Consider the following 19,510-nt stretch of genomic DNA (forward strand, 5'->3'; position numbering starts at 1 on the left):
GATTATGAAACTTTGTTTTTATCAATAATTTCCCACCAATTTCTCAGTTGATACAGCTGCAGTCACTAGGTGGTAGAAGTTACATATATATTCATTTATTTTTTTTTAAACTGGAGGGAGTGAGGTTGGTACAGTCATACTGAATGGAGTTTCCAGACCAGGTTCTCTTTTTGATGAGGCTGCTGTATCTCTTATGTTGAAAAATTGTGAAAGGAATGATGCTAAGTAGCAAATAGCCTAACATAGGAGTACTTGCCCAATAATGTTCAGAACACATGCTTTAAATTCTTGAAGAAACCAAAACAGAACTTGGTTTGATCACTCATGCTCCTTTCTTTTCCTTCCTTAGCAATAATTATTGGCCCTGATGGACATCCCTTGACTGTCTATCCTTGCATGATTTGTGGGAAAAAGTTTAAGTCGAGAGGTTTTTTGAAAAGGCACATGAAAAACCATCCTGAACACCTTACCAAGAAGAAGTACCGCTGTACTGACTGTGATTACACTACCAACAAGAAGATAAGTTTACACAACCACCTGGAGAGCCACAAGCTGACCAGCAAGGCAGAGAAGGCCATCGAATGCGACGAATGTGGGAAGCATTTCTCTCACGCTGGGGCTTTGTTTACTCACAAAATGGTGCATAAGGAAAAAGGAGCCAACAAAATGCACAAGTGTAAATTCTGTGAATATGAGACAGCTGAACAAGGGTTGTTGAATCGCCACCTTTTGGCGGTCCACAGCAAGAACTTTCCTCATATATGTGTGGAGTGCGGTAAAGGTTTTCGTCACCCATCAGAGCTCAAAAAGCACATGCGAATCCATACTGGGGAGAAGCCGTACCAATGCCAGTACTGCGAATATAGGTCTGCAGACTCTTCTAACTTGAAAACGCATGTAAAAACTAAGCATAGTAAAGAGATGCCATTCAAGTGTGACATTTGTCTTCTGACTTTCTCAGATACCAAAGAGGTGCAGCAACATGCTCTTATCCACCAAGAAAGCAAAACACACCAGTGTTTGCACTGCGACCACAAGAGTTCGAACTCAAGCGATTTGAAACGACACATAATTTCAGTTCACACAAAGGACTACCCCCATAAGTGTGATATGTGTGATAAAGGCTTTCACAGGCCTTCAGAACTGAAGAAACATGTGGCTGCCCACAAGGGTAAAAAAATGCACCAGTGTAGACATTGTGACTTTAAGATTGCAGATCCATTCGTTCTAAGTCGCCATATTCTCTCAGTTCACACAAAAGATCTTCCGTTTAGGTGTAAGAGATGTAGAAAGGGATTTAGGCAACAGAATGAGCTTAAAAAGCATATGAAGACGCACAGTGGTAGAAAAGTATATCAGTGTGAGTACTGTGAGTATAGCACTACAGATGCCTCAGGCTTTAAACGGCACGTTATCTCCATTCATACGAAAGACTATCCCCACCGTTGTGAGTACTGCAAGAAAGGGTTCCGAAGACCTTCAGAAAAGAACCAGCACATAATGCGACATCATAAAGAAATTGGCCTGCCCTAACAATACTTCTACAGACTTTTGTAGAGATGTTGGCCTTGAAGCAGAAAATTCATTTTAAAGCCACAGTCTCGTTCACATACAATACTGTATATTGATTTATGCTGTGTACAAATAGAATTATTGCTTCTAGTTGACTTTTTTTTTTTTTACCATTTGTTCAGTAGTGTGTTCTGAATTCTATTCAGTTTGTTTAATAAATGGGGAAAAGCAGCAGCAAGCAAGTTGCAGCAACAAGCAAGTTGCAGCAGCAAGCAAGTTGCAGCAGCAAGCTTTTAATAAAGTAATCCCTGATTCTATACTGAGTTTTTCTATCTTAGAAGTTTTATATTTATTTAAATATTTACCTTGCTTACCTTGATGGTACTCTTCTAAGACCATTTAACTTAAGGTAATTTTAGATTGGTAACTCTGAAAGTACTCATGTTGACTTATTTTTTTTTCCCATAAATTTCTCACAATAAAATCGTCAGAGACATCTACTAATATAAATGGGAGATTTTATGGTCAGGTCTAATTATCCTAACATGGGAGTCATTTACTCATCTTGTTTTAATATTTTCAGACCACATGACAATGAAAGTTTCCATTTGAGCTTTTGTGTCCCTGGCATCGCTGAGTAAAGAGCAGTGGCTGGGTTTGTGTTTACCTTTCGTTTTGTTCAGACAAAATATACTTTTGGGGGTGCTTTCTTTGGAGTATTTACATCTTTTGTCAGCATAGCAAACTTTTAGAAAACTTTATTGAAAAATTTTGCTTGATCCTGTTGTATTTTGTCTTTGCTGCTTTGTGTTGGAATGGTTGTGTGCTACAGATGAGACTTAATGAGGACTGCATTTGGAATCTCCTAGAGGTAATTCGTGGCTTGTAGGATCTTTTGCAACTTTATATATGTAAATGTACCCTGACTTATGTATATGCACATATATATAACATGTATCTGTGTGTATTGCTTATTTTACATATTTATACACACAACCCCAAGTAGTAGTTGTTGAAAATCTATAATGAAAAGTATTAAATTTACAATAACATGAAAGATGCAGGGATGCATGAGAGAGCATTTGGTAAATCATGCTCTTTGGAGAGACTACTCAGGTGAAGAATTAGAAGGAAAATAAGGACACTAGTATTTTTAAAGAGTAAAGGTATTTTCTTTTAAATATCTTTGGTAACTGAAAAATAGAAGTTAAGATGTTTCTAGATAGAATGTTTTCATATAACTTCAGCTCCATGCCTTTATATTTTTCAGAAAAGCTAATGAGAATCCAGACATAACTCCCTCAGTTCTCTCTGAGAAGCCCATGAAGGGATTCTGTGTCCCCAAGTGAGGGGACTAAGGAAGTAGTTGCTCCATGTACCACAGAATGGGTGCTAATTACGACTTACACTGGGCAAGTTCAGCCTGCTCTGTTACTTCTTCGTTACAGCTGGCAACCTTTCAAAACCTTAACTCTCAAGCTGGCTTTGATTAGAAGATAAAGGTGTGTGTTTTAAGTGCATGAGGAAAATCTGAGGCCTTATTTGGAACGTCACCAAGTCTTTCACAGTTTCGTTTTTCTTTGAAAGTTAACACTTTTTAACAGAGAGTTCTGAATCAGAGTCATAAATTCATAAAGTGAACTTGGTTAGTTAGAATTTGGTTATGTTAAGATGAATCTTGGAGAACTGAAAACAGGTTTTGGGATCCCTTAAATTGGCTATCGGCACATGAGTATCTGGTACATCATGGGAGATTTTGGAGTTTTCTCCCCACTTGTGCTGCCTTGCCAGTTCATCATGGTGTTCCATCCCCTTTGTGCTATTAGGTTTTTAGCTTTCATCTTTCTCTTTGCTGTTGATATTTGTATGCAAGAGTTATATTTATAGGGTGAGAAATCTAATATTTGGTGTGTGGCAAGCCTCTGAAGTGCTAGGTTGATTTAGTCCAGTTCTGAATCAAGTGCTTTAGGCTGGTATAACTCCATCCTGAATGCCAGTCAAAGCCAAGGCATAGGGAATGCCTGTGCCCTCTTGGCCCCCATAATGTGCTTTTTTTTTTTTTTAGAGTAACTTAACCATCGTGTGATTTCATTGCCCTGCAGTACTATTGAAAGCTCTGTCTGTTTTTTTGTGAGAACCTTTAAAATCTCCCTTAATTTTTATTTTTCCCAGAAATAATGTAAAAGAAAACAAACGAAATTGGAAATTTATTGATTTTAAAACATCCGTAAAAATTAATACAGAAAATATCAATTGGTCATGTATATTTAAATAAACTGAAAGATAAAGAACACAACAATTTACACACTTTATATTTCTCTTACATGGTCTGGAATCATACACAGTTCTTTTCTTTAAAGCACAATATTGAAACCTTTAAAAGGTATTTAAGGGTTTGGTCAAGTGAATATGGTAAGGTGTATTTGTCTGTATAAAGAGAAAAAAAACAGTAGTCATTGTTATGAACTGACATTAGTTACAACCTAGTTTTAATTCTTAAAACAATTTTGATTAGCAAAGCTAAAAAAAAATGGTTGTTTCAGTTAAATGTTTTAAAGAGGTACAGATTTTTACAAGGACATAATATAAGTTATTGTTCTGTAGAAATATCCTTAAATATTGTATGTCCCTCCCTCTGTACACTTTGTAAAAAAGGTAAAATACATAAAAAGAAAATCATATAGGGATGTGTGACATTATTGTAATTGTGTACTTGAGAATAACGTGCAAAAATAAAAATCAGAATATTTTCCTGTTAATGTTTAGTCTATTTGATACCAGTACTAAGTTAATGCTTTTTCTTAAGAAAAAAATATGTACAGTTTTTGTAAACCTAATAAACATCAAAAGCAGTGGATTATTTTCATTTCCCCATTTCTTAATTCCTTATATGCAGCAGTGGAATGCGAAATGCTTGATTGCTTTGAATTTTGTGACTTGGATTTAAATACTAATAATATTTCAGTGCTGCGAATTTGCAAGTAACATTTCAGAGAAGTTAAGCGGTGATTGGTGAGTCCTTTGATGAGCATGTCCTTGAAATTCATTTTTTCTTTTATCTTCATAAAGGATTTGTTTTATTAGCATCTCTAATTCCCCTGAGATAAATTTTCCCATGCATAAAGTGGTTTTTGAGAGCACTTATTTCAGCATCAGTCCACAGCCCAGCCCCACAGCAGAAGCCCTGCCCTAGAGTTACCCCTTTGTGCCCAGTTTGGAGGGCTTTAGTAGACGCTAACATACTAGAGAATGATCATTGTTATAATAAAAATTGGAAGTTAGGTAAAAGTTATCAGGACTCAGAAGAAAATAAGGAAATAGATTTGAGTCATCTTTGATTTTTAAAGATGAGATCCTACAGTTATTTAACTGTTGGAACAAGTGTTTCCCTAATAGTTGAAACACTAAATAATCAAAATTTGAGGTAAACGATCAAGAAAACATGGTGAATGTCACTGTCCAGAGCCATAAAGAAGGCAAAACCACACCATGCTGAAAAACTTAATTGTAGTAAAACACCTGACAGATAACATCTTGCTGGTCTGTGATGCCAACCAGTCTGATAGTGTACTGCTCAGTACTCTGGGAATCTCAGTATTAACAATTTCCTTTATTTCTCACAAATTCTAGGATTCATGGAAGGAAAAGCTTGACCAGTTGAAATCTTGAAAGGGCGATAGTTCAGGGCAGTGGTTTTCAAAGCCTGGCAGCAGCGGCAGCATTATAATCACCTGGACTTTGTTAAAGATGCAAATTCTCAGCCCCACCTCAGACTCACTGAATCAGAAACTGGGTGTGGGACCCAGTGATCTGTGTCTTTACACCTCCTCCAAGTGACTCTGATGCATGCTCAAGTTTGGGAAGCGCTGTTTTAGAGCACTTGAGGAACTTAAAAAATTACTGGTGCATTCATTTTGTGTAGTAGACAAGACACACATACACACACACACACGCACCCAAACCCCAGAAGGAAGCAGTGATGGTGAAATGGGACTCAGTTTATACCTTCACTTTCATATCACTTTAGTCCTTTTGAAATGTGAGCCTGTCAGCCAATACATATATCTTTTAGTACACATGTAAATAGCCTGTATGTATTTCATAAATCTTGTATGACCTCCCCAAAGTTACATTCCCCAAAGGTAAATAGAATTCGGAGGAAGATTCACCAAGTAAAAAAGAAGGACTGAAAAGTGTGTGTTGAATTGGCCCAACATTACTTAAGTAATTCATATCTGAAAAACTATTTTGCCACATTCTGCAGCTGTTTAGATAAGGTCAAAATTAAGTTTGCCCTTTTGGATTTTGTTTTATCTTTTGTGTATGTATTGTTTGCCTTTTTCATAAAACAGTTCTTGGATTTGTTATATATTGTTCCTGTTATTTTTGACATCTTTGCTATTGTAAATAAATTCCTATTTTGTTTTAAGTTACCCTAGTGGAGTGTTGGCTATAGACAAGGCATACACACACACACACATACATGGACATGAGGCTTAAATCACACAGTTAATAAATCCCCAACACGGTATAAGCTGGAAGTGATGTGACCACTTCAGTAGTTCAGCACTTCTAGCACCAATGAAAGTATCACTGTTGCACGTAGATATAGCATCTGCACCTGCTCGGACTTTAAAATCATTTTAATGGCCCCTGAGATGGAAATTCTTAGTCAACCAAGTTTGAAGTCAAAGTAAAAAATCAAGAATTATTTTCCTTTACTTGGTTTTTCCTATTCTCTTGGTCTCTTGTGTTACTAGTGTTGCTGATATTGGTGAACACAAGGGATTTGGCGTTGTAGTGACGTGCTGGTGTTGTAAAGCCACTAGGATAGTTGGCTACAGAAAACCTGCATAGGACTTTTAGATGGCGTTTATTCATTCGTGATGTGAACTACCACAGAAATATCTAAACACATTGATGAAAACGGAATAGTTAACTAGACCTATATTATTTTACTTTTCAAGAGAGGCCAATTTCTGCTTTTCCTTCATGCTTGTGTTTGGCTTTAAATGCAGAGCCCATTTCCTTTTGCCTGAACTTTGAAATAAGGGGAGGTATTCCAAAGCCATCTGATGGGGTTTGGAAGGTTCTAATCACATCCGTCCTCCTCTCTGGTTTCTAACCACATTGAAAATAGACATAAGAAGAAACCACCCACTGGGTGTGTGACTTCATATAGTAAAGCTGGATTGAGAGACCCAGAGGCCGAATTTCCCTAGGAGGGAAATGGATTTCCAGTCTAGGCCCTGACTGATGCAGCCAGTCACAAAGGTGTGGGGCCCACCTTACCCTCTGTGAGCTATAGAGAGACTGCTTGGTCTCCTACCAGAGAAGTGGAGCAAATGGGATCGAAGGGTTGCAGCATCCTCCCCAGCCCTCCCGGGGGAGGCAGAGGAGAGGTCCCTTATGCCGTTCTCATTAAAAAAAAAAAAAAAAAAAAAAAAGGGTTAGTCCAATTCTGGGTTACCCTCTGGCATTGGCCCACTAGCAGAGGTCTTTACATTTGGCCTTGCATATTCGTGTCTGTTTTCCTCCTCTCGAGGTGGTGGTTGTGACAGACTTTCAAAGGTGTAGTTCCTGTTTCTCCCAGGGTAGTATGCTTCAGTTTTTCTTCAGAAAAAGCAACTTCTAAAGGGCAAATTTATTTAACTATACAAAGATGGAAATCTTGCAAGTTATTTTTATTGCGTATTTTCATAACAAAATTTGGAAAAATGATGATCTGCGATGCCACTTTGCTTTATTAAGGGGCTTGTTCATCTCTGTTCTCTCCCAATCTTAGTCCATACACATAAATCTTCTATGTGTCTTGTAACCACAGCATTGATTCTATTCTATGTTCAGCAATTTTCAGACATCAAGTATTTCTGAAACTGTTGTTTGACTTAAAATTTTTTTTAATTCACATTCTTTTTGGAGAGAATATGGAAAGTTCAGGATGATACAGAGAAGAAAGTAAAATGCCTTCCCCTCTTATCCCATTACCCAGAACATTATTATCCTTTAAAAAATATCTTGACTGAGTTTTATTAGATTTTTCAGTTGTAAAATACGTTATTGTAACATGCTGTACAATACAAAATAAGTATAAAGACAACTTAATGATCTCATCCCTACACTTCCTTCAAACTGACTTCCTTGAGGTAATCATAGTTAACAGACTGTATGCCTTCCCTTCATGCTCATACAAAACTGTACAAAGATAGATACGTAAAGAGAGCAAGAGGACGTTTGGAGGAATGTAAATTTTTTTGACAAAAATGAGATTATGCATCTTTGCAAGTCACTTAATATATCGTATCCATCCCTTTGGGAAAGTAGACCAAGCTCTATGTCTTTAATAGGTGAAAAACTTGGCCAGAGATTGTACCCATCATAATATAGTCAACCTAGATACTGTTAGAGAAGAGAAAAATCTATTGATCTTTATATACTTTTCATGGACCCAGCTACTTTACCACGTAATCTTCCCAATTCTAATTCGCTTTAGTAGTCTTTTGAATTTCTGTGTGTGCAGTCATATTGCAAAAAGATGTCAATTATTTCCATTTTCTATTTTAGGTTAGCTAGAACTTCTAAAACAATGCTGAATAGTATATATTATAGCAGGCATTTCTGTTACTCCTGCTTTTTTTTCCCTTTTTAAAATTTTTAAATTAAGATAATTGACATATTACATTGTATTAGTTTTAACTCCTGCTTTTAATGGCAATATTTCAGCACTTAACCGCTTAGTATAATGTTGGTTTTGGAAAAGTAGTGTTTACCAAGGTTAGTTTCCTTCCACTATTATTTTACTTAGAGATTTTATTAGGAATGACTAATTAATGTTATCAAATGTCTTTTAGCGACCTATTGATATAATTACTTGATTTTGTTGATGTAATGAAGTATACTGAATTACATGGATGGGTTTTCTAAAGTTAAACCATATTTGCATTTCCAGGATAAAATCATGCTACTTAGGTAATTTTTATTGTTCTTTAAATATATATATATGTATGTGTATATATATATATGTATGTGTATATATATATATAAATTTATTTATTTGGCTGTGCCAGGTCTTGGTTGTGGCATGTAGGATCTAGTTCCCTGACCAGAGATCGAACCTGGGCCCCCTGCACTGGGAGCACGGAGTCTTATCCACTGGACCACCAGGGAAATCCCAGTTCTTTAAATATATTGTTGCTTAAATAGACTAATATTTTATTTAGAATTTTTGTATCTATGTTCATAATTCTGGTGTTCTCTTGTTTTGTACAAGGTTTGACTATCAATGTAAAGCTAAGTCCATAAGATAAACTTGGAAAATTTTCCATAATCTGGAATGGTTTAAAAACCAGGGGCATTAAAAAAAAAAGAATTAAAAAAAAAACCAGAGGCATTATCTGACTTTTGAGGATTAGATAGAACTCAGTTGTGAAAGCGTTCGGGTCTGATGCCTCTTTGTAAATGGTAAGTTTTTACTTTAACGACCTCTTCTACACTAATTGGTCCACCAGCTTTCCTTCTTAAATAAATTTTCGTATCTATATTTCCCTTGGAAATCATCCATTTCTTCTAGTCAAACATTAATGTGCATTCACGTCACCTAGGGGAGGTTGTGAAAATGCTAATTCTGATTCCGTGGGCTTGATGTGGGGTCCAAGATACTGCATTTCTTGCAAGCTCCCTGGAGATGGTGATGCTGGTTCATGGACCATATGGTCCAAGCCCTCTAAGAATTCAGTGGTTTTCAATTTTGATCGAACATCAGAATCACGTGAGGCAGCCTTTGACCTACCCAGTGCCCAGGCCACACCCCAGACCAACTAAATTAGAATCTCTGGGAGGGACTTAGGCATCAGTAATTTTCCAAGTTGCCCAAGTGATGACAATGTGTGGCCAAGGTTGAGAACCACTTTTCTAGATTTTCTATTTATTGCCATAAAGATGCACAAAATGTTCTCATAATTATTTTATTCTCTTGCATTTCTGGTGATACCTCCTTTCTCATCCTGAATGTTGTATATTTTTTCTCTCAGTTTTCTTTAAACAGGCTTCCATAGGTTTGGCTGTTTCATAGATAATATCAAAGAAACAGCTCTTAATTTTATTTATTCTTTATATTTTTTGGTTTTGTATTTAATCAATTTCCTCTTGCATTGTTATTAATTTTTTCCTATTTTCTTGTTTATTTTGTTATCTAGTTAAAATGTCTTATGTTTCATACTTCATTTATTGTCATTTCTTTTCAAACGAACTCCTTGAAAGCTGCATTTCCTCTGGTGTACAATCTTAGCTATGTCCATTACATATGAATTTTTCTTTTTCATAGCTTTCTAGATAGTTCTACATATCACTTTTTATTTCTTCTTTACAATAGTGTTTAACTTCCGAGTAGTAAAAGTTTTTTTATTAATCTCTTTAGTGTTGATCTCTAGTTTTATTGGTTTGGGTTCATAGTATAGCCTGTATATCCTCTACATTTTTTGTAATTTTATAGTTTTCTTTTTAGACAAGGCATAATAAGATTTTTTTGGGGGGGAATAGAATACAGGCATATTAGTATAATGTATATTTTTCCATTACTGATATAAATTTATAGATAAAATTGAGCTTATAGATTATATTTTCAAATCTATATTCTTGCTACTTTTTGACTACCTGATTTTTATTATTTATTTTGAATTTTATTTTATTCATTTGTTTTTTATACAGCAGGTTCTTATTAGTTATCTATTTTATACATACTAGTGTATACATGTCAATCCCAATCTCCCAATTCATCCCACCACCACCCCTGCTGCTTCCCCCCCTTGGTGTCCATGCATTTGTTCTCTACATCTGTATCTCTGTTGCTGCCTTGCAAACCAGTTCAACTGTACCATTTTTCTAGATTCCACGTATATGCATTAATATACGATATTTGTTTTTCTCTTTCTGACTTCACTCTGTATGACAGTCACTAGGTCTATCCACGTCTCTACAAATGACCCAGTTTCATTCCTTTTTATGGCTGAGTAATATTCCATTGTATATATGTGCCACATCTTCTTTATCCATTCATCCGTCAGTGGGCATTTAGGTTGCTTCCATGACATGGCTACTGTAAATAGTGCTGCAGTGAACATTGGGGTGCATGTGTCTTTGTGAGTTATGGTTTTCTCTGGGTATATGCCCAGTAGTGGGATTGCTGGGTCATGTGGTAATTCTCTTTTTAGTTTTTTAAGGAACCTACATACTGTTCTCCATAGTGGCTGTATCAATCTACATTCCCACCAACAGTGCCGAGAGGGTTCCCTTTTCTCCACACCCTCTCCAGCATTTGTTGCTTGTAGATTTTCTGATGATGCCCATTCTAACTGGTGTGAGGTGATACCTCATTGTAGTTTTGATTTGCATTTCTCTAATAATTAGTGATGTTGAGCAGCTTTTCATGTGCCTCTTGGCCATCAGTATATCTTCTTTGGATTTTTCTTTCAGTGACCTGCTTATTTATATCCTTTTTAAATTTCTGAAAAAATATTAAAATCTCCCATCATATTGGTGTTTTATTCAGTTTCCTTGTATTTCAAGTTTTGCATTACGTATTTGGCATCTGTAGATTTTTGTTACATAGATACATGACATTTCTTCATGACTGTACAGAGCATCAATTTTTGTCCTCTTTAACGTTTGATCTTGAATTCTGTTTTGTCTGATACGTGTTTCCTATTTCAAAAATCCTTTTTTATCGCTTATATTACAAATCCTCAGTCACGCTATCATAATCTATTTATATGTAAGTGTACATTGCAGGATTCATTGCTACTGTTGTTTCTTATTCATCTTTCCCCATTTGACATCTCTGTGCTGAATAAATTGTCATTTGATTGACACATACCAAATGTTTGTTCCCTCATGTCTGGTATGTGGGTGTATTATATTCTTTCTGAGGCCTTGACTACCCCAAAATATCTACTTTTTCCTTCCCAACTAAGACAAATGCTATCTTAGTTGGGAGGTATAAACTTTTGGTCACAGTCCCTTAGTTGGGAGGTATAAACTTTTCACAGTTAGTAGGTGTTGTTTCACTGGTTCTCTTTTGTGTACGTTGCCTCTTCCTTTGTTTCCTAAAGTTTATATGGTTTTTTAAAAATCTGTGGAATTCAGAAATGTCATTACAATATATATATCTATATCTATATATATATAGTTGTGTGTGTGTGTGTGTGTGTGTGTGTGTGTGTGGTGTTTTAATCATGTCTGGAAGTTATTTATTGAGCCTTTTCTTGCTGATGGGTCAAGTCTTTCTTTAGCTGAAGGAAATTTCCATATATTATGTGTATAATTATTACTTCTCTGACTGGCATTTTGCTTCTGTGAGTATTCGTATCTTTCACATATAAGATCTTCTGGATTTGTCTTATGGTCATAAAATGGCGCCTAGAAGAAAGAATCTCTTTAATTCCACATCCCACCATGTGATTATTATTGTACTGAAAACTTTAAATGTTTGAAACCTATGTCTCTTGAAGAAAGAAGCTAGAGAGTGGTAATGTTTGTAAATGTGTAGCTTGTCCTCATGGACTAACAGTGCTTCTGAGTTATTTTTATCTAGTAGGAGGAACTTCAGTCAGAAGTTTCCTGCCATAAAATAACAGCAGTCTGGGTACACCTTTTGCCTCAACTTTAAATAAAGAAGCATGTGAAAAGATCTTAATTAAATGCTTAGCACATAGTGCTGGATAAGAGTTCCCCATATCCTTTCTCAGTATGTTATAAATCTTGTTAAGCTAGCAAGAATGAGAGCATTTATTGTCACAGACATTGCCATTATTTCTGAATATTTTTTCTCACATTATTCAAATTTAACATGCAGTGCCAAGCTTTGTTTCAAAATGAACCCATTTACACTCTCACCAGTAAAATAAGAAAATATTAAGTTTTGGTGACAATGTGTATGAGAAGTCCCATTGCTACACTTTCTCACCAAAGCATATTTTCAGACTTTTAAGTCTTGCCAACTTTGTGTGTGTAAAAAAAATTACATTGAGGCTTTAACATATCCCTAAATATGAATAATGTTGAGCATCTTTTCACATGCTTATTGATCATTCATGTTACCTCTTCTGTGAAAGCCGGTATGGATTTTTTTTTGCCCATTTTTCTGTTGGATTGTTTGCCTTTTCCTTGTTGATCCATACACATTCTTTATATATTCTTGATATTAGTCCTTTGTCAGCTATGTGTCATTTAGCAATCCCTGCAAATATCTTCTCTTGCTCTGTGGCTTGCCATTTTACTCTTTCTATTGTTTTGTTTAATGAACATAGGTCTTCATCTTAAAGAACTAAAACTGAAATATTTTCATTTTGTTTAGTGCTTCATGTGTCTTAGGAAAGCCTTCCCTTTCCTACAGTAATGAAGATACTCTCTGACGTTACTTTGAAAAGCTTTAAAGTTTGACTCATCACAACTAAGTCTTTAATCCACAGAATCAGTTTTAGGATATGTATGAGTTAGGCATCCAATTTAAGTTTTTTCAATTTCGAATTGATACAAGTTCAGCTCTTTATTGAAAACCAATACTGTCTCCACTGATTTTCAGAGCCAACTCTGTAATATGGAAAATATTCCTACATATGTGGGTCTGCTTCTGGGTTCTCTGTTTTGTTCCATTTGTCATTTGTCTTTTTCTGCAACTCTACCACACTGTTTGAATTACTATAGTTTTAAAAAACATCTTAAGATATAATTCACGTACTATAAAATCCAGCCATTTAAAATATACAATTCCATGCTTTTAGTATAATCAAAGAGTTGTGCAACCATCACCATGATCTAAGTTTAGAATATTTCATCACCCCAAAAGGAGTCTTGTACCCACTAGCAGTTATTCTCTGGTCCCCCTCTCCTCCCAGCCTCTGGCAACCAGTGGTCCATTTTCAGTGTCTGTAGATTTGCTATTCTGGTCATTTCAAATAAATGGAATCATATGACATGTGCTCTTTTTGGCTGGCTTCTTTCATTTAGCATAATGTTTTCAAGGGTCATCCGTATTGTGGCATGTGTCAGTAATTCATTCTTTTTTTATGACAGAATAATATTCCATTGTATGGATATACAACATTCTGTTTATCCATTAATCAGTTAATGGACATTTGAGTTGTTCCACTTTGGGGCTATTATTTTTTTAATTTTATTGAAGTATAGTTGATTTACAATGTGTTAATTTCTGCTGTACAGCAAAGTGATTCAGTTATGCATATATATACATTCTTTTTCATATTCTTTTCCATTATAGTTTATCACAGGATACTGAATATAGTTCCCTGTGCTATACAGTAGGACCTTGTTGTTTATCCATTCTATATATAAGTTTGCATCTGTTAAGCCCAAACTTGCAATCCATCCCCTCCACCCTCCCTCCCCCTTGGCAACCACAAGTCTGTTCTCTATGTCTGTGAGTCTGTTTTGTTCATTTATGTTATAGTTTAGATTCCACATATAAGTGATATCATATGGTATTTGTCTTTCTCTTTCTGACTTACTACATTTTGGCTATTATGAATAATGCTGTTATAAGCATTTGTGTACAAGTTTTTGCATGTATGTGTATTTTCATTTCTCTTGGGTATATATACTTAGGAGTGGAATTGCTGGGTCATATGATAATTCTATGTTTAACATTGTGAGCAACTGCCAGACTATTTTCCAAAGCAGCTGCAGGAGTTCACATTCCCATCAGTAGCATATGAGGGTGCCAATTTCTCTATATTCTTGCCAACACTTGTTATTGACTGTCTTTTTGATTATAGTCATCCTAATGGATGTGAAATTTTATCTCATTGTGGTTTTGATTTGCGTTTCCCTAATGACTAAGGATGTTGAACATTTTTTCATATGCTTGCTTTCCATTTGTATATCTTCTTTGGAGAAATGTCTATTAAATCCTTCACCCATTTTAAATTGGGTTATCTGTCTTTTTGTTATTGAGTTGAAAGAGTTCTTTATGTATTCTGGATACCAGTCCCATGACTTATATAGTTTAAGAATAATTCTTATATTTCTTAGGGCAAGTCTATCCATTTTATTCTTCTTCAAGTGTGTCTTGGCTTTCTTGGTTCTTTGCAATGCCCATATACTATAAAGTTTGGGGGCTTATTATGTGCTTACAAATGTATCATTCTTAACATTTTCCTTTTTAAAAAATATTTTTACTTATAAACTTATGGTGTCCTCATGTTTTAAAATTAATCTCTTGTAAGCAGTATATAAGCAAATTTTTAAAAATTCTTGTTAACTGTAATTGTTTTAATGTAATCAGTGATATATATTTGATACTTGTCTAACCTGCTGTATATTTTCTTCATTTTTATTATAAAAAATTTCAAGCGTAAACAAAAGCAGTCAGAATAGGATAATAGCCCCCCACTTACGCATTATCCAGATTCAATAATTATCACTATCTTGCCAGTCTCCTTTCATCTATACCTCCCATCCCATTTTATGCTGTATTGTTTTAAAGCAAATCCTAGATATCATGTAGTTTCACTGATAAATACCCAAGTATGCTTCTCAAACAGATGGCATTAAAATAATATAACTACTACACCATCATCAGATGTAGAAACATTTACAATAATTGCTTATCATATATTATCCAATCCATATCCAAATTTCCCTAATTGACTCTTATTCAAATAACAGAAGTTTGCTGAGTACTGCCGTATCTCCTAACTAGTTTGGGACATTAGCCAAGTTAAAATCAATAAGTGCTATAAACCACTTTATGTTGTTCTTGTCAGATTTCACCACCAGGGTCATAGATGATCTGTGTGTGGAATGTATACACAGCTTGTGTAGAAAGGTTTGAATTAGCTTACAGCTTAAACCAACCCAAGCAAGCCAAGTGGAGACTGAGTCCAGGTATGGACTCAGGAAGAGTGGATACCTTCATGCTTCGAGAGTCACAGATTACTATCTACAACTTGACCCTGAACTTGTGGTAAGCATTCCTGGCAGCAAATGCAAAAACAACAAATGTTGTATACAGCCATTAAAAAAAAAAAAAGTTCTTCACCCACTCACCCACCCGATTTTATGGAATTAATTTTTCAGAGAAATCAGGTCATTTGTTATATGGAATGTCTCACAGACTACATTTGGCTGGTTGCTTCCTCTGGATGTCATTTAACTTGTTCTTCTGTTGCTCTTATTTCTTGTAAATGGGTAGTTAGATCTGAAGCCTTGATTAGATTCATATTCATTTTTTTGGCAAGAATACTTAATAGGTGGTGCTGTGTGCTTCACATTGCATCACATTCTTGGGCACATAAGATCTGGTTTTCCCACTTTTAGTGATTATTGAGTAAATTTAGATGCATATTTACCTTTCATCTATTTAATTGCTTTAATTTGGATTTGTTGTGTTTTACTACTCCACTTTTCCCCTTCTGTTGGTCTGCCAATAAAAGAAATTTCTTTTACTGTTTTAATAATGGTTACCCTGGACATTACAATGTGGTTTCTTAACTTATCAAAGTCAAATGTTAATTGGTACTTTTATATTCTCTGAGAAAATGTAAGGACTATAGATTAGTCTCCCCAACTTAAATGCTACTGTTGTCATATATTTTAATTCTCTGCCTGTTTTAAACCCTAGATATAGACTACTAGGTTGGCAGTTATTTTCATTATATTGTTTTCTGGATTCCATTGTTCCCATTGAGAAGTCAGCTGTTGACCTAACTATTGCTCCTTGGAAGGTAATCAGTTTTCTTCCCTTCTGTGTGCTTTCCCCACCCCTGTAATTCTGCTGCGATATGTCTGGGTGTGAATTTCTTTTCATTTATACTGCTTAGGATTTGTTGGGCTTCTTGAAACCAGAGATGAATGACTTTTGTGATCTCTTCAAATGTTGCTTCTTCTCCATTCTCTCTCTCCTCTCTTTCTGGGAGTCCAATGAGATATATTTTAGGTCTCTATATTGTATCCCCTGTGTCTCATTCTTTCTAAAATATATCTTCCATCCTTTAAGTCTCTCCATACTTCATTCTGGATAGTTTCTTTGGACCTACCAGTAATTCTATCATTGGCTGCATGTAATCTGCTCTTAACCCTACTATTCTTTTTCATTTCTTTTCTGTCTTTCTTTTTCTTTTCTTTTCTTTTTTTTTTTGGTCATGTTTCTTTTCACTCAGCATGATTGTTTTGAGTTTCATCCATATTGCAGCATATACCAATAGTTCATTCCTTTTAATTGCTGAGTGTTATTCCATTGTATGGATATACCACTATCTTTTTATACACTCACCTGTTGGTGGACATTTGGATTGTTTACAGTTTTAGGCTATTACAAATAAAACTGCCATGAACATTTATGTATTTGTGCAGACATATGTTTTCATTTCTTTTGGGTAAATGGAGTGATTGGTTTGTATGGTCTATGTTTAACATTTTAGACACAGCCAAACTTTTTTCCCAATGTAGTTGGACCATTTTCCAATTCCACTAGCCGTGTTGAGAGTTCTGGTTGGTCCACATCCTCACCAATGCTTGTTGTGGTCATTCTCTTAGAAATTGTAGCCATTTTAGTGGTTATGTATTGACATTAAATTCTTTTTTAATTTTACTTTATTTTATTTTTTATTTTATTTTTATTTATTTATTTTTTTGCAGTACACGGGCCTCTCACCATCACAGCCTCTCCCGTTGCAGAGCACAGTCTCTGGATGCGCAGGCTCAGTGGCCATGGCTCACGGGCCCAACCGCTCCGCCACATGTGGGATCTTCCCGGACCGGGGCACGAACCCGTGTCCCCTGCATCGGCAGGCGGACTCTCAACCACTGCGCCACCAGGGAAGCCCCTATTTTACTTTATTTTAAAATAACACAGTACAATTGACTTTTTGGTGTAAAAGTCTAAGAGCTTTTTAGATATTAACGTATAATAAGAATGATTCTTTTTTGTTTTGGTGTACAGTTCCATGAGCTTTAACAAATGTATATATTTGTGTAACCCCTGCCACAAACTGGATGCAGAAAGATTCCATCATCCTAAAAATCTCTCTCAGCCTGCCCCTTTGTAATCCTACCCTCATCCCACCCCTAATCCCTGGCAGCCAATAATCTTCTCTATCACTATAGTTTTCCCTTTTACAGAATTTCATATAAATGGAAGCATGCAATATATAACCTTTGAAAGTGGCTTCTTTCACTCAGCGTAGTGCCTTTGGAACTCATCCATGTAATAGTTTGTTCCTTCTTATTGCTCAGTAGTATTCCATTGTAAGGCTGTACCACAATTGTTTATTCATTCACCCATTAAAGGCCATTTGGGTTGCAATTATGATTTGAGTTGCTGTAGACATTGATGTTTTTGTGAACATAAGTTTTCATTTATGTAAGGTAATTACCTAGGAGTGAGATTCCTGGGTAATGTGGTAAGTAAGTGTATGTTTATTTATAAGAAACTGTCAAAACATTTCCTGGAGTAGCTGTACCATTTTGTATTACCATCAATGTATGAGACTTCCAGTTGTTCTGCATGCTTGTCAGCACTTGGTATTGTAACTTTTATTTTTTTAGCCATTCTATTAGGTGTGTAATGCTATGTCATTGAGGTTTTAATGTGTATTTCCCTAATGACTAGTAACTTTGGCCATTTTTTAATATGCTCATTTACCATCCATGTATCCTCTTTGTTTCAGTGTCTGTTAATGCATTTTGTGCATTAAAATTTTTTTAACTTCTTTTCTAATTTTTAAAAATTGAAGTATACTTGATTTACAATATTGTGTTAGTTTCTGGTGTACAGTAAAGTGATTCAGTTATACATACATATATATATATATATATATATATCTTGTTTTTCAGATTCTTTTCCATTATAGTTTATTACAAGATATTGAATATGGTTCCATGTGCTATACAGTAGGACCTTGTTGTTTAGCTATTTTATATATAGTATTTTGTATCTGCTAATCCCAAACTCCTTATTATAAACTCCCTCTCCCCCTTTCCCCTTTGATAACCGTAAGTTTGATTTCTATGTCTGTGAGCCTGTTCCTGTTTTGTAAATAAGTTCATTTGTATCATATTTTAGATTCCACATATAAGTGATATATGATATTTGTCTTTGTCTGACTTACTTCACTTAGTATGATAATCTCTAGGTTTATCCATGTTGCTGCAAATGGCATTCCTTTTTTATGGCTGAGTAATATTCCATTGTATATATGTACCACATCTTCTTTATCCATTCCACTGTTGATGGACATTTAAGTTACTTCCACATCCTGGCTATTGTAAATAGTGCTGCTATGAACATAGGGTTGCATGTATCTTTTTGAATTATAGTTTTCATCTTTTCCAGATATATGCCCAGGAGTGGGATTGCTGGACTATATGGTAGCTCTATTTTTAGTCACCATGCTGTACATTAGCTCTCCAGAGCTTATTCATCCTGCATAACTGAAACTTTGTACGCTTTGACTAACATCTCTCTATTTCCCCTACCCTTATCTCTTGGTAACCACCATTCTACTTTCTGCTTTCATGAGTTTGACTTTTTTAGATTCTACGTATAAGTGAGATCATGCAGTATTTATTTTTGTGTGTCTGGCTTATTTCACTTAGCATAATGTCCTCCAGGTTCATCCATGTTGTTGCAAATGGCAGGATTTCCTTCTTTTTAAAGTCTGAATAATATTCCATTATATATACACATATCACATTTTCTTTATCCATTCATCCATTACGGACACTTAAATTGTTTCCATATCTTGGCTATTGTGAATAATGCTGCAATGAACATGGGAATGCCGATATCTCTTCGAGATACTTATTTTGTTTCCTCTAGATCTATACACAGAAGTGGGATTGCTGGGTTGTATGATAGTTCTATCTTTAATTTTTTGAGAAACCTCTATACTGTTTTCCATAATGGCTACACCAATTTACATTCCCACCACGAATGTACAAAGGTTCCCTTTTCTCTACATCCTTGCCAACACTTGTTATATTT

General features: G+C 35.3%; 2 protein-coding genes across 7 annotated transcripts in view; one reads left to right on the forward strand and one right to left on the reverse strand.

Annotated features, from left to right (window-relative positions):
- ZFX (zinc finger protein X-linked) overlaps window positions 1-5,877 on the forward strand; it is a 57,840-nt gene extending 51,963 nt beyond the window's left edge. For all 6 annotated transcript variants that reach the window (XM_049705172.1, XM_033411522.2, XM_049705173.1 and 3 more), the window contains one exon: window positions 350-5,877. In XM_049705172.1, coding sequence (XP_049561129.1) covers window positions 350-1,533 — 1,184 coding nt within the window. In that variant the 3' untranslated portion in view covers window positions 1,534-5,877. The remainder of the gene's footprint in view (window positions 1-349) is intronic.
- The window catches only part of KLHL15 (kelch like family member 15), a 475,484-nt gene that overhangs the window by 175,273 nt on the left and 280,701 nt on the right, over window positions 1-19,510 (reverse strand). The window lies entirely within an intron of this gene.

The sequence above is a fragment of the Orcinus orca genome, chromosome X (genome assembly GCF_937001465.1).
Source record: "Orcinus orca chromosome X, mOrcOrc1.1, whole genome shotgun sequence".
Classification (NCBI taxonomy): domain Eukaryota; kingdom Metazoa; phylum Chordata; class Mammalia; order Artiodactyla; family Delphinidae; genus Orcinus; species Orcinus orca.